Consider the following 15,667-nt stretch of genomic DNA (forward strand, 5'->3'; position numbering starts at 1 on the left):
TCCTGATCACTTTCTTGTCCTTCATGTGCTGGGAAATGGCTCCCAGGATTAGCTGCTCCATCACCTGTCCAGGGGTTGAGATGCAGCTGACTGCCCTGTAGTTCCCTGGGTCCTCCTTCTTCCCCTTTTCTGAGGATAGGAGCTCTGCTCCAGTCTTCAGAAACCTTTCCCTGTCACCACAGCCTTTCAAAGATAATCAAGAGTGGTCTCGCAATGCTATTAGCCAGCTCCCTCAGGACTCATGGGTGCATCGTCTCAGGGCCCATTGGCATGTCCAGTTTGCTTAAGTGCTACCTAACCTGATCCTCTCCCATTGAGGGAGTCCTCCTTGCTGTGGACTTTCTCCAGGCTGTTGGATTGCTGTAGGCCGGTCTTACTGGTAAAAAGCAAGGTGAACAGGTCAGTGGGTGTGTTGGCCATATCCTCCATCCATTCAGCAGCAGTCTTGAAGGATGATATTCAGCCACATGGACCTGGGATGGATTTAAACATGGATGAATAAATTATGATGAGCAGCAAGGCTGTTGAGAGGACCAGTGTGCCACTTGAAGTCTTTAAAATATGAGGCTACACGTATCCAGTGGGAAGAAGCTTGCTCTGAGATGCAGCCAGCGAGCGGCCAAGGTCTGCAAGCACTGAGCCATTTGCAGCCACAAGGAAAGCCACACTGACCTTTAAGAGCTTCAAAGAACAAAATGAGAAGGGCCTGGGTGACAGAACCCTGCGAAGAAGCTGCTCAGAGAAGGAAATGAAAAGACAGAGGCAGCCAGTAAGGCTGCAGTGTGGGTTAGAGACAGGGACGGGAGACACAGCATAGGTGAAGACTAAATGCCTTCTGTGGTGGGAGCTCAGGGTGAGCAAAGAGGTGGAGAGGAGAAGGTAGAAACAGGGAAGTGTGAAAAGCATCATGGAGCAAATGTGGCCAGCTTTGTTTCCTCTCACTTTTTCCCCCGTCCATTAATTTTTGCCTTTTCCTCTCCGTTTTGAATGCAGTGTGCTCTCCCTTCTGCAGAGGTGAGACGGTGGCTGCAACCCCCTGGGTGCTCAGCCTCCGGAGCTGCAAGAAGAGCTGTGGGCTTGCTGCAAGGACTTCACAGCCACTCAGCTGTGTGAGGCAAGCGCAGGGCCTGCTTTCTCCTCCCCCAGGCTAAACTCGCAGTCTCCCAAAAACATGCAGAGTTTCAACAGCAAGATGCCACAAATGCATTCCGTTAGCATATCGGTCAGCATCAAGGGTAGGTCTAGGCAAGCCTCATCAGCACAAAACTTCATGTAATTAATGTTAATGCGGCATCTTGTCAGCCACCAGCAGACACTTGTCTCTCTCTGGAGGTGCACAGATCTACTGCTCCCCAGCTCAGCTGTCCGATGGGAAGAGTTGATGGCAGGGATGCATGGGCTAAAGTGAATATACCAAAGCCTGGGAGCTCCAGAGCAGGCATGTAATAGAAGAACTCATTTTTCCTGGTTGACGCAGTTGGCAAATCACAGAACCATAGAAACACAGAATGGTTTGGGGTGGAAGGAACCTTAAAGATCACCTAGTTCCAACCCCCCTGCCATGGGCAGGGACACCTTCCACTAGACCAGGATGCTCAAAGCCCTGTCCAACCTGGCCTTGAACACTGCCAAACTTGAACACTGAGACCTGTCTGCCACCTTCCTCTCCTTGACACCCTCAGCTCACGTGGCCAGAGGGGGACCAGCCCCGCCACATGGCTCCTTCCTGCCAGGGCAGCACTCTGCACCCTCCATGCCAATGACTCCAGCCCCAGAGACGTGTCTTTCAAAAGCTGGTGCTAGTTATTGATGGGGAATAAACCTAAAGAGATGACAGATTTCACACCTAGGAAAAGGGTGGTTCACAGAAGTGGCTCTAATGAGAATGAGGCTATGTAGAAGACACAAGAATGACTTTACGCCTTCATGCTACGACTGACCAGGCCGTGCACCAGCATCCTGTTCAGAGTTAAGCCGGTACCACAAGCATTTCATATACAGAAACACATCAGCCCATCAAGCGGATTTTGCTAGATAGCTCTGTTTTCCAAGTCCAAAATAAAATTCATACTAAATTGACCTGTCAGTTTGGCACAACTGCTTGGCAGCAGGGTAATCTCCCAGACTGTGCTCCTTTATCTCTCTGGCCCATCACATACCTACGCATTTTTGCACAGAGCCACAGCAGTTGGTCTGTGTCATACTCATACTTGGTTCCTCTTCCTCTCTACCTCCCAACCTTACCAAAAAGCAAAAGGATAAACCAAAACTCTGTAAGCTCTTGCAAAACTTCACTTTCTTCTGTTTTCAGCCTATCTCAGGCATAATTAGGGAGAGATCTGTCTTTGTGCTCATTGCCAAAGTATAATTTCATTCCAGCTATCACCTAGCTGGTTGCTTAACCCAAATCCCATTTTTAAACTCCCAAGCAGCTTGCCAGCCACACATGAATTGTCAAAAGTTTCCCTTAGCTGAACTCAGACTGTTAGGGAAGACAGCCTAAGCTTACCTCATTTCTGTAGCTCAGGAAAACATTTGAACTGAGACCAGCCCACTTTGTGGAGGTGCCACAGCTCCTGGTGTAACACTGAGACCGGAGTCCCACTGGGAGGATTTAATTCCCCATGAAGTCCAAGTCCATACTACAGACATCTAAAACAAACCTGCAGCTCACAGCATGGCAGCTTCAAGGTGATGAGTTTTCCTCTCCCTCTGCAGGCATTTGGCACCACATGGTATGAGACAACCGGAGGTACCACCCAGCTACCACTGTGCAAAGCACAAGAGGACAATGCAAGGGTAGAGGAGACACAAGATGGTCCGTGCATGCCCTGCAACATCTAAGAGCTGCAGCTAACTGCAGACCCATAGATCTGCAGAGGGTCAGGGCTTGCTCCTACCTCTTGGTATTATCTTCTGGGAAGCAGTGGCTCAGCCTGGGGTGTCTCTGTAGCATGGCCCATGGGCTTGTCACCCCAGAGGTTTCTCCAGGAGGGAGAGGCTGCTCTGGAAAACACGGATGCTCCTAATGGGGTGGTTGTGTTTCTGGGTGATTAATGGATACATGAATTGAGTTCTAGGTCTTCATTTTGTTCCAATCCTGAGATTATTTTGTGGTTTACCAGCCACAGGGGGAGACCAAGAGGTTATTCTGCTGATCCCTTCAGTGGGCTCCTGTGGCTGTTGGCAGGTGTTGAGGACTAGATGCATGTCCTGAGCAGTCTTCCCTCACCCTTCCATGCTTCCCAGCGATGGTGTTTCTGAAGTCCTTCAGCAGTGGGGCAGAGACAGACCCCCAGCTCTGCAGAGAGGACTGTTCGTAAGGCAGTGACCATACGTGCTTTAGCCTGAAGAGTGAAAACCATATTTCCTGTACATTTATTTGCTGCTTCTTTACTTTTTTAGTACTTTCTACTTAAGGTCTCACATTAACCACAGCAGTAGATCTGTCTTTACCTGATGCAACCGTTCAGCTTTTGTGGCTTCACTGAACCATGAAAATGCTTCTATTTTCTGAAGCAAAGCTCTGCCCTCACAAATGCTGGTAGGGCTTTCCAAGAGCGGACCGGCCAGGCCACAAGGCAGGTCTTCCACCTGGTGCCAGGAGAAGGGCTGGAGGACACTCAGCTGGAGATGCAGTTAAGAAGAAAGTGAAAACTGTGTGTGCCACTGCATGTCTCTCTCCAGAAAAAGGTTTCTTCCCTTACTAACAGCAGGTGGGAGACAGCCTCCAGTGCTGTTGGAGGTGTTGGGTGCTCTTTCCTTCCTGCCTGGAGGGAAGAGGGCAGCACACGTGGGAGCAGACTCCTTGTGCTTGGTGCTTTGAACATAGTATTTAGCATCATCCCTTTTGAACATCATCCCAGCCAACAGAGAAACACCCAAAAAGGGAGAAAAGCAGCAGCAGTTTCCATGCTCTGACCAAGGGAGTCTTGCCCCACAACCTGGCATCACTGCATGTGGCAACAGAGGCTGTGATTGGGAGATGCTAAGGGATCTCATCTTTTCATAGCATCCATTTAATATTAGTGATGAGGCCCCATGTTTTGGTACATACTACCTGGCTTTCTGTGAAACCCAAAGGGAAAAAAAATTGATTGATGCCCTCACTGCATTTTAAAGATGCCTGAAAATGCTGGTGCTGCTGGGGGAGACATGGCCTTTTAATTTTAAACTAGGATTACACAGCTTAGCTTTCTTCCACCCATGCATACAGTTTTGAGGAAATGACATTACGTGCCAGGAAATCCAGTGTACAGAAAGACCCATCTCCTTGTGCTTCTTCAAAGGACCATTTCAAAATAACAGAGGATCCTGTTGCTCTGGGATCCTGAGGTCAAGCAAATTTCATTGTAGAAAAAGTCTACTCAACAATTACTTGGCGTACTTATAAAAGTAAGGACAACTTTTCAGGCCAAAGAATCTTCATATATTCTTTTAATATGACAAGACTATTGGTAGTGAACCTAGGAAACACAATTAAAATACATTTAATGCTCTCCATTACCCCTCAAATTAAGGTGAGTCTATGGAAGCAAGCTTCCCATGGACAAACTGTTGATTTGCCTTTGCCTTAGGCATCTTTCTCTTAAACCAGGTGTCTGTGTACTCTCAGGAAGTCTCAAGGAGAAACTAAAATCAGTTCATCCCTCAAATTCAAGAGAGGCTGCGGTTTGAGGCAAACTAATGCATTTCTGTACTCTGTTGCTCCAAATCCTTAACAGCCTAGGCTCAGTGTGCAGAGCTGCTGGAGGGGGAGCACCAAGGGTGCAGCATCAGCAGAGACAACATCAGTGGCAAAAACATCCTCTTTACTTTGAGGCATGACTACCTTCTGCAAAACTCCCGCTTGAGGCAGCTCCCACAGTCAAACCAGTGTCCAGTCCTGGTGGACCAGGAGAAGCTATGTATGTGTACATGACCTCTGATGTCAGTCTCAGCTGTGGCTGTTCAAAGCTGTCTCCAATTCTGGCATAAATGGTTGCCACATCCCTTGCCAGAGTGCTTTCCGTGTGGGACTCCTCCACACTTGAGACCTAGAGAAGTACAAAGAAAACACCGAAGATGAGAGCCTTCTCCAGAGGCTGTGTTGGGATCAGGAACGGTCCAGAGCTACTGACTGTAGACAACAAGGATTTGACAGAGGCAGAAGCTACATAAATCCCAGATGGCTTTACCCACGATAGCTATGGGGGAACATTAGTCCCAGCTCTCCCACCCCATAGATGCAAAACTGGCTCAGCCCACCAGGTACACTGGAGGGTGACATCTACTTTGCCCAAATCAGACAAACCAGACACAAACCAGACACAGCCTGGAGAGCAGATGGGAGAGCTTGACAGACACTGGAAACAGGGATGAAAACCTTTGCTGAAGTTTTGTTGTGGTTTCCAGACCAGAGAGCACAGGGTGGGGAGCCTACCCTCAACCTTGGCTATTTTCACAGGGAAGAAAAAAAAAAAAAAAAAAAAAATATCACAAACCTCTCTGTGTGGAAACAAGTGTAGGCTAGTAGGATCTGCAAGACATGCTCTACATGCTCTCTGGAGTACTCCAGTACTTCTGGGACACCTGCCACCCCCACGGAGTCACCTTCCTCAGCACTAGGTGGTAGGCACAGAAATTACTTAAGCCATCTTGCTCTCATGTCTCCTTCTTTGGTTTCTTTGCCTCTTTCTCTCTGCTTTATTTATTTTTCACAGGTAAAACTCTGTGTGAGATGAGCCCCTAGATCATCCACACTGATCCCTGAAAAGTGCTTTAATATAAATTCATGAGATTAGGAAGCAGGGAGGGATGATTATCTGCACATTTCTCTGCATTTAACCGTTCTGCATTTTCCTTGCTGCTGCTGGCCAAAGCTGTCCCAGGGCTTCTGAGCCATGAAGGTAAGGTTCATGTTGGTTTGGGATCTGACAGGGAGGGAGGTGGAGGGGGAGTGTGCAGACTTCCCTTACTGTAATGAATTAACTTCCTAATTTTATATCCAGCACATGATTCTTGCAGCTCAGCATATCTTATTCAAGCCAGCGGTCAGCAGTTACCCAGCTGCCTGTGCCCAAGGGGTTTCAGATTTTTCCCCTGTACCTGCTGTTGTTTGATGATTCTCCTCTTCTGCTGCTGAGCTGCACCTAGGGAAAAGAGAGTTTTATTATCTGGCAGACACACTGATGATCTACACCCTCCTCTCTCCTAGCGCTGGAGAACCAGGATTACTCTATTGGCACTTTCACCACGGGGGTGATGTGGATTTTGCCTTTAAAATGGAGATTTCTGTAGCTACTTTCTCTGTGTGCAAGCAAGATCTCCCCCTTGGAAAGAAATTAATTTGTTTCCTGACAAAGTCATCCTCAGGGATGAAAGTTTTGAAGACATCAGTGATGGAAGCTGTGGAGATATGCACCTTGTAGGCTTATTTTTAAGTGGAAACACCCTAAGGTATTCTCCCCAGTTGGAGTTTTAAAGTAACTACAAGAGAATAGTTGTACTACACTGTATGTATGTGACTACATAGCCACACTTAGAGAATGCATTTCAGAGTCCATGGAATTATACCTTTTTTACAGACTAGCTATGCTGCAGTATCTTGATTCTGGTCTCAGCACCAGAAGGTATGAGTTCTCCAGAAAACCACTGCAACGGACCAGTGCTGTGCTTCTGCTTCCTTAAGCTGCATTACGAACTTGAAATGCATTCAGCAACTCTTATAACTGAAAGGAGGTGGCACATTTTGAGAGGTGATCTTACAGAAGGAATAATTTTTGTGTGAAGAGCAGAACCCAGGCAACTTCTGAGCCCTCCGCTACCTTTAACACCCAAGAATATGCCTGGGCAAGCTGGAGGATGCAACCTAGAGGGATAAAAAACAGGAGCAGATCCACTCACCCCGATGCCATATGCAGCAGAAGAGCAGGAGCAGCAGAAGGAGGGAGACTGAAGAACAAACTCCAATTACAGAGTAACGGATGTGGTCTTGCTCCATGGTGTCTGATGTTTGAAAGAAAACAGGTGGTGCAAATGTTTTCTAAACAAGTAATTGCAGTGGTTTCACCACATTTTCTAGAGCATTCCTGCTGATTACAGCACTCTCCTTGGGATTGGAGAGCAGCACTACAGACCCACAGGTCAAAGGAAATACTGCATTGCAAAAAGCCTAGCCACATCTGCAGCTCAAGTATTACTGAGTTTCCTTTCATGCCCCGACTGCCTGCACATCTGCCTGCATTGTGTGCACCCTATGGGCTGCACGCACGGTGCCATGGGAGTGGCTGTGACCCTGACACCAAAGCCCTTGGGGATGCTGGAACTGGGACCTGAGGGTGCTCAGTGGGGAGCCAAGCAGGACCATAACGGGTCCCTGGGGTTTGTGATGGGCATCTTCCTCCAAAGCCATGTGGAAGTGCAGAGGCTGTGCAGGAGGGTTCCCTCTCCACACTGCTGGGAAGACGGCTGACAGCATCACCCCATGCTGGCCAGAGGCTGAAATTTTTATGTCAGCCCAGAAAATATTCTCAGAGATATTTCTACCTAGAAGAGAGCATGAGTCATATGCATGTCTCACGGCACAGCTGGAGGGGATACAGAACTTGCTCCTAGCACAGAAGGCACAGACGTTCAGGTGCTACGCACAACTATTTGTACTGAGCCATGCCAGATACTACCATGGAGATTATTTCATGTATTTTGTACATAGCTGGCAGCAGAGTTGTGGAAGAGTCATTTGTATGAAAGAACCATGCTGTTTCATGCCTTGAGCGATGGTAGAGATCCAGCAGAGGAGGCAAAACACAGGGAAGGAATTGGGAATTTACTGAATGCAAAGTTAGGTCTTCAAAACCCCTGTGTTTACTGCAGATAGTGATAAACCAGGCCAGGGAACAGCAAGAGACAAACACAGGAAGACAGATGGGCGTGAGGCACATCGTCAGGACTGTGTGGCAGGGTGACTAAACATGCAAGACTCAAGCAGGTTAAAGAAGGATCCTGTCCAGCCAAAGAGACTGAGGCTGCCAGCTTACCTGACTGCCACACGATATATGCAACTTGCACAGACATGAATAGCATTCATTTTGTATATTTTTCTTAGCCCACGTGGCCACAGATTTATCCCCGAGCACTCTATTCTCCCCAGTGAATACTGGATTTAGTCCAGTACAGGATCCAAACCCTGTGCTTAGGTTTCTTAGTCCTCTCTCATCTGTAGCCACGTACATCGGGTAAACACAAGGCTGGCAAAAGAGCATTTCTCATGTAGAGACAACCAGCAGCACAGGAAGCCCTTATACTGTGATGAAGCTGGCAGTGCAGGACAGGATGGGTTTCCTGTCATAAGAAAAGACCTAGAGCACCATATAAGACATCCCTGGAAATCCTCTCTTCACTACAGAAGCTCATCCCTTCAAGAGTAGGTACAAACACTCTGCCAGCGCCTGCTTCTTCCTGCACGCGTGGCCAGGGCAGGGCAGGAGATGTCTGTGCTCAGCACACTCACACTTACACTCACCTGGATGCTCAGGGGTGAAACGTTGCTGGTGCACGGTCAGGGTGACACGCCAGGTTTGGTAAGGTGGTCTGAACCTGACACTGTAAACCCCGCTGTCGTTGAGCTGCAGGTGCTGCAGCAGCAGGGACCCATTGTCAGGGAAGAACTCAGCACGTCTCTGGTATGTGCGATGGGGGAAATGTTTTGCAATGCAGCTGCTGGGAGCCCCCCCGGCACCCAGGGAGCAGTTCAGCACTGTGCAGGTGATGAGTACGTCCAGGCTGTTGCCGAACATCCAGCGAATTGACACCGGGAAGTGAGGGGTACTGTTAAATCTGTAGGAGATGGGCAGGAGCACAGACTGACCCACAGTGCTGTTGATTGAATCCTGATGGATTTTGACGAGGACAGCCAGGTTTCTCCCTGGAGGAAAGGGGAAGAGGCAGATCAGTGGAGAGAGAGCAGGGGCTGGACCCGCGGCCCCTTCCCTTCTTCAAGCACAGCCCGTCTGCAGCACACCTCACCCCACCACCCTGTCTGCTGCAGCTCCACGCACAGGAGTTGGTTCTCAGCAACATGCAGCTGCTGCAATCATATTTTTTGGGGGGGTGAATTTACAGGGTACCCAAGGTCTGGCAGTGAAGGGCTCTGCCTCTCCAGGGCTTGCAGGGAGCTGTGTGGGCTGAGCCTGCCTGTAAGCCACGGCAGCAGCCCTGGAGATGGGCTCCAAACATCCAACACCCTCAGCGTTATTTGTCCCTTGGCACTTCAGCACACCGTGCCTTTCCTTGTGCCCCGAGAGGAAGGTGGGAGACAAAGGCTCAGGTCCCTCCTGCTCTTCATCTACGGGTGGATGGAGCAGCCCCTGCCACCATGACCCTGCCTGGGACTGATGCCAGCGCAGGTCCCTGATGGCACTTGTTGTGGGTACGACAGTCCTGGGGCCACAGGTGAGCTGTCACTGCCACCCACCCAAGGAGCCACATCGGCATCACCCTCCATGGCACCCCTCCGCTGGGCTGATCCTGGCAGTGCACCCCGTTCCCCCGGGACCCCAGCTCAGCCCAGACTCACCGAGGAGAAGCAAGAGGGAGCCGAGACTCCAGCGGTGCCGGCTAGAGGACATCTCTTCTGGGTGCCAGGGGCCAGCCCCTGACCCAGGAGCTGAAGTGGGAGCTCTGGCCAGCCAGTCACCTTGTATCGGGCACAGGATTGTACCCCCCAGGCCCTGCACTGAGGGTGCCGGCGAGCATTTCTGAGCTGTTGCCACAGCAGTGGAGGAAGTCGGTGACTCTTCCTCAGTCCCCTGCGCACTGCAGGGTTTATTTGCGAACATGTCAGCCCAGGCTTTCTTCCTGTGCCGGTTAAGTTCTTGGTTTCATGAAAGCACAGGAGAAAAGGTCTCTTGCTACCACAGCCCTGCTGAAGATGCCTCCTTCACACCCCCATCACTCAGGAATAAACCCCAAACCACAGGTCACAGGTGCTGCAGAGGGTCATCTCCAAACAGAGCAATCCTGGACACCTTCTCCTGGCCCAGCTCAGGCACCCTTTGGTCCCACAGCCCTGTGACTCAGACCCTCCTGGACTTACTGGGGAAGAACAAGACGGGGCAAGCAACCAGCACCATGAGGAAGTGCCTGTGTCTCCTGGCCCAGAGACATGACCAAGTCACGACCACGAGGATGCAAGCTGCTGGTCATGAACCTCCGCAGGCCACAGGAAGGAGCTGGGAGCCATCACTGGGTATTTTCTTCTCTCAGGATGTAGACTCACAGCTCCAGGGATAGCAGGACAAGGTAGGCAGAACAGCCCCTTGACACCTCTATGGGTCCATTGGATTCTCCCTGCACACAGAAGCTGAAGGTTTCCAAAAGGCAACCAAAGTCCAGGGATGAGTTACCAACCTGGTACCCCACTCCCTGAAGGTCAGAGGGATACAGTCCAAAACCAGGCAGGACTCAGGATCTTCTCCTTTTGCCCCCCAAAATCAGAATTTAAGCAGATGGGCACAATTTCTCCATAAAGGAGAAATGCAGTATTACACTGGCTGGGAAAGAACTTCTTTTTTCAGCCCTTCTTCCTTTTCTGGCCCTTTTACAGCTACAAATATGAAATACATACAGCTTGTCTCTGCCAGTACATAACAGGTGAAGTGCATGGGAGTTGTCTTCTCTCTCTGAAGTGTCCTGAAATTGCTCTTAGGAAATTTTTTTGATGGTGGTGGGGAAGCAAGGACCCACTGAAAGGGTTCTACAGACCACAGATGTCGTCACCAGCCCATTGCCATAGGGAACGGCACATCTGTCAGTCAAGACACACCAGGAAAACAGTAGCAGCATTTCAGTCCAAACAGTCCATTTTCACAGCAGAAGTGCCATGCATTTGGCGTCACGTGCTCTCAGGTAATGCTTCTCATTAAGAAATCCCACAGATGTGTCTTTCCCAGGTTATTTTGGGGAATTGCTGTAAGACTCCCTCCTCCTCTGGTCAGGAGGAGCCTCCAACCCTGTGCACACACCAACCAGCATCTCCAGACTTGTGCCTTAGGGGGAAAGAAGAGAAAAAAGCACTATTTGACTCAGGTTGATGGTTTTCCAACAGCGGCATTTTATGGATGAACTTATCTTCTAAGGACACGTCTCAAAAAGGGCAGAGCAAAGCAGGACTTGCCTTCCCCCAGCAGGCAAGTGCATGCACGGGGCTCTGCACCCGCACTCCTAATGTCACAGTTTCCTCTTTGAGAGAGTTAAAGCATCCAAATCAAAACCCTTAAAGAGTTACAAGTGTAAAGAAATTGAAGTCTAATCTGAGTATAGCTGAGAAATACCCAAGCTAAAGAAAAAAATTACTGTTCCACCATAATTAGTTTATATTTCAATAGGAAGAAATCAGCTTATCACTGATGGTAGCAGCAGCTGCTAGATAACCTTCATCCACATCACCCCGGGACACAGCATGTTCTCATCTCTTACTATACATCCTCTGAAAAATTACACCCACAAAGAATTTATTTGTATTCATTAACATTTGACAGCCACGTTAGTCTACGTGACAAACGCATTCCCCTTTCTGATTAGCAATACTTACGTGATTTCTGTAGCCATGCTAGGGCATCTCCAACTCAAGCAAGCATCTGTGCCAGACAACACACTGTACAACACACTTGAACATCACCCAAAAATGCTCAGTTTTTGGGGAAGACAAGCTGAAAAGAGTAAAGATCCTTCCCTTCACTTTTAGACTGGACACAGCCAGCATGTTTGAGATATAATGGTACATTTTCCTAGTGAGGATCACTTAATTTCGGGACACAGCAATCTCCTCCTTGTTTCTCCCTCAAAAATGTTCTGGGAAGAGTGGAAAATCCCCTACCCTAACACATATCAGAGAGCCCAGCAAGTTATTACTACTCACAAAAAGACACACCTTTCCTTGCTCCTACAGTACTTACTTTCCATTCATTTTGTGCACAGAAAAATACCACAACCCCATTTGCTTCTCTTCCCTAGAGAAAGCTTTGAGGCTGATTTTATGGACCACAATTCACCAACACACTCATGGGAAAAGACTGCCCTTTTATTACCTAATTGCCTTCAAATCCTCTTCACCTGGAGCTACATTAAAGGAAAAGTGTTTGTTTACAATATCCAGAAAGATACACACAATGGCTGCAAATATGTGGAAAGGACGTAGAAATAAAATAAAAATCTTGTGAAAATCAAGATTAAACTGGAGGAAGAAGCTCATGTGCATCCTTTATCCAGGTGATTTGCTGCAAACTTGCTGATGCAAAGTCTTGTCAGGGGTTGTCCCTGTGCCTGGAGTGGCTTCAGGCTCTTTCGAGAGTTCATCCTTGTGGAGCACATGAGCTTGTCCAGATGAGCTAAATTAAAGTCCTCAAGGGCTTGGATATATATAATCTTGTCATGCAAAACATACTGATTTCTTTCTTCCCTAAACTTACGCAGGGAATAGTTTTGACCCTTTTTGCATGTCACTGAACATAAAGCGTCACCATCTATGACTCCCATATTTTACATTAATACACACATCAGCAAAATGCAAACCTCTAAATGGAATAAACACTTGCAGACGGAGAGCAGGCGGTAATCAGCAATGTGTGTGACACCACCCGCCCCCCTCTGTCTGCTTTCTGGAGGTATCAGAACAGATGTGCTGCTTGACAGATGCTTTCCCCTGAAAAATCAGTTTTCTCCATAACCGATGTTTTATCAGAAGGATTTTGAGGCAGGAGAAAAGGTTAATGCTCTTTTTCCTGAGTTCAGCCGGATTACTTGTGCTCTGTGTCTTTTTTTTTTTTTCCTCTTTTTTGACACTGAAGTCTGACTCAGCAAATGTTGATAGTGAAACTTCTGCTTACATTTCACCAGGGCTTAAGTCTGCATATTTAAAAGTATCCTTAACTGGTGCTGGACAGGGATTGTTTCTTTAAACATGCAATATTTTCTAAGAGTGTAACTCTGACTTCTGGGAATCTTTATTCTCTCTTTATTTCACATTTTCTCTTCTGCTTAGTAGCAGCCTTTTGCCTCTTGCTGCCTCTCACAGCTTCTGCTTTCCTCCTTTCCAGTGTTTTCAAGCCTAAATTCATCAAAATCTTCTTAGTTACAGTTCCCTGCTGGTATTTCCCTGGGGATGGTTTGCTCTGCCCCAAGCAGGGCCAAACAGGAGTTTCTGAACCACAAAGCCATTTTTGCCTTCAGTTTTTTTCAGTAAAATAATAAAATTCCCTGCCTGTAAAACATTTTGAGGTTTGGCTGTTCTGAGAAGTCAAAATTGCTTTTGAGCAACAGGTTTTATGGTGAACCCTAGTGGCTGTTTTTACATTAAACCCCTCCTTTTTGTCCCTTTTTTGCCTCTTTGGGCTGGAGGGCAGAGGAGCTGGAGCCGCGTGGAGCAGAGAGTGCTCTGCCAGCCCTGTTTCCCCAAGCCCCTTCAGCCCCACTGCTACTGTGCCCAGTCCTAAACCCTTTAGAGATGCTGCAAAGAATTAATTAAGCACAAGTCAATTGTACATATCTGGTAGATGGGCTGGTGTGAAATAACAGCAGAACAATGAATCACTTGGAAAATCTTGGTCTGGGGCTATAATCACCAGACTCATGAGTTTGTTAAGGTTTTCCCTTTATTTCATTAAATCTATTGAAGTTATTAAAGGGGGACTAGCTGATAATTTGCTTCCCTCCCTCATCTGATATATTTATTCCCATTACATTCCCGAGGCTACAACACTACAGTTAATGAACAGTAATGAACTGGAAAAGGGTACTTCCCATCAGCAGGGTAGCAACATCTGTCAGTGAGCATGTAATTTCTCTGACTAATGACTAAGGAGGTCTTTGAAGCTCAAACAGAAAAAGGTGAGGAGAAAAGAGACACTGGGTAAGATTAGCAGATACCAGTTGGTACATGGGAGAGGGAGTACTCACATGTCCCTGCTCAAAACTGTCAACTTAAAACAGAGATGTCTGTGTTGCTGCGGATTATTTAAGAATTTAAGAAGAGCAGGAGGTGTAAGGAAGCATTTCCAGGAGAGTTTGTTACTGTAAGGTTTGCTGTCTGGTCTGCACGTTACATTTAATATTTCACAGCAGTCCACCCTTCCTGTACATCTCTGAGGTTAATCATGAGGAAATTCACTTGCACCACTTTCCCTCAAAATTGTGATACTTGCCACGTATTAATTTGCTTCCACCTTGTTTCTCTGTAAATTCATATTGTTCCATTTCTGTAGCAAAACTGTTTGTGTCTTTCTGATCCTGACAGTTCAGGTTTGAACTAAGGTTTTAAATGAATTATTAACTTTAGGTAATATGTTTTTAGTTAACTTAGCCAAGGACCCTATTAAAATAGCTTCTATGTTTTCCAGTAGTCAAAAAGAAAAGAAGTGAGGAGTAAAGCTAAAAATGTAAATACTTTTCAGCTTGGCTAAGAATAATTTCAGTACAGCAAGTGCAGAATTTAAACATTTTTTTAATATAAGAAAAGGCTTTTAATCACTACATGTAGATTATAATTGAGGGAGGCATGGATCAAACAGTTGCAAGAACGATACATATGTTCTGTTTCCTTTTTTGGTAGCCTCTCTTTTTATCAAACTATTCTTTGCCGTGTTGAAAGGAGCTTATTTCTTTTTTTATACAAGCCCTGTGAGGAATGAAAGGCTCCTGGCTGCAACAGAGTGGTAACAGAAGGGACCAAAAGGTAAAAGGGGGGATGAAACAAAAGATGAAGCAGAGCAATCCCAAGACCTGGGGGTGAGCAGGGGGCTCTGGAGCACACTGGGAGGAAAACAGAAAGCTCTGGGACATGCTGGAGGAAAAATGGGGGGGCTCCGGTTTCACTGAAGGACTCTGAGGAGCACCAAAAGCCAAATGATGGCCTGTACTGCACACCCATGAGGAAGGGGAGTGCTCCCAAGGGGATGAAAGGACATCCTGGGGAGACAAGACACCAAATAGAGGGATGTGGGAGGGGGGCACTGGAGGGCAAATGGGGCAGTCTGGAGTGGACCAGAGGGCAAGTTGAGGCAACTGAGGGTGCACATTGGGTGGGGGAATTTATTCAGAGTGCACAAGGTTAGGGAGAGGTGGTTCCCAGTAGCAAAAGGGACCCAGCTGGGGACCCTGGGACATACATAGATGGGAGCCAAGAGCCCCAGGGCACACATTGCTCCTTTCCTCTGCGGGTGCCATCAGATTAGCTGTTTGCCCTCAGCTTGTGCTTAGCTCCCTTCCTGCCTCACATGCCTTCAGTCACCTCCATTTTTCTCTCTGCACTCTCAAATTACCTTCACCGCACTCCCAGAGTCCCTCCATGTGTCCCCTCACCCATCTCCACTCCCCTCTCCACCCTTCCTTGGCATGATGGACATCACATCCTGCAGCTCTTCGAAAACAGCCATAGTCATAGAAACTTTTCAACAGCAATTCCTGGGGTTCTGAAAAGAAAGGGATATAGCACAGCAGAAGAAACAGAACCAGCACCACAGCTAGCCAGAAAGCTATGTAGGGATGGGACTTGTTGACTTTTTAGTATTTATTTCTTGCATCTTCTGCCATCGTGTGGCTAGCAAAAGAACAAACGATGAGAAGTCCATGGAGATGCATGTTTACTGCTCCTCCCATTTACTCCACCTTGCATGTGTAATAGATACTTATT

The 15,667-nt window shown here is 47.6% G+C and overlaps 1 protein-coding gene across 2 annotated transcripts; it reads right to left on the reverse strand.

The window, feature by feature from the left end:
* Positions 1-253: 253 nt before the first annotated feature.
* On the reverse strand, positions 254-15,535 carry LOC141949416 (uncharacterized). 2 transcript variants are annotated; one of them, XM_074882962.1, is made up of 6 exons: positions 9,557-15,535; positions 8,504-8,905; positions 6,886-6,987; positions 6,088-6,131; positions 4,832-5,036; positions 254-473 (listed from the first exon to the last, which is right to left on the reverse strand). In XM_074882962.1, exons 1-6 carry the CDS (start codon positions 9,816-9,818, stop codon positions 460-462), a joined length of 1,029 nt encoding a protein of 342 aa, XP_074739063.1. In that variant the 5' UTR covers positions 9,819-15,535; the 3' UTR covers positions 254-459. The 2 variants fall into 2 exon arrangements, with proteins under 2 accessions (XP_074739063.1, XP_074739062.1); XM_074882961.1 differs by lacking the exon at positions 254-473 and having other exon boundaries at positions 4,423-5,036.
* Between the last annotated feature and the right edge of the window lie 132 nt (positions 15,536-15,667).

The sequence above is a fragment of the Strix uralensis genome, chromosome 13, assembly GCF_047716275.1.
Source record: "Strix uralensis isolate ZFMK-TIS-50842 chromosome 13, bStrUra1, whole genome shotgun sequence".
Classification (NCBI taxonomy): Eukaryota; Metazoa; Chordata; class Aves; order Strigiformes; family Strigidae; genus Strix; species Strix uralensis.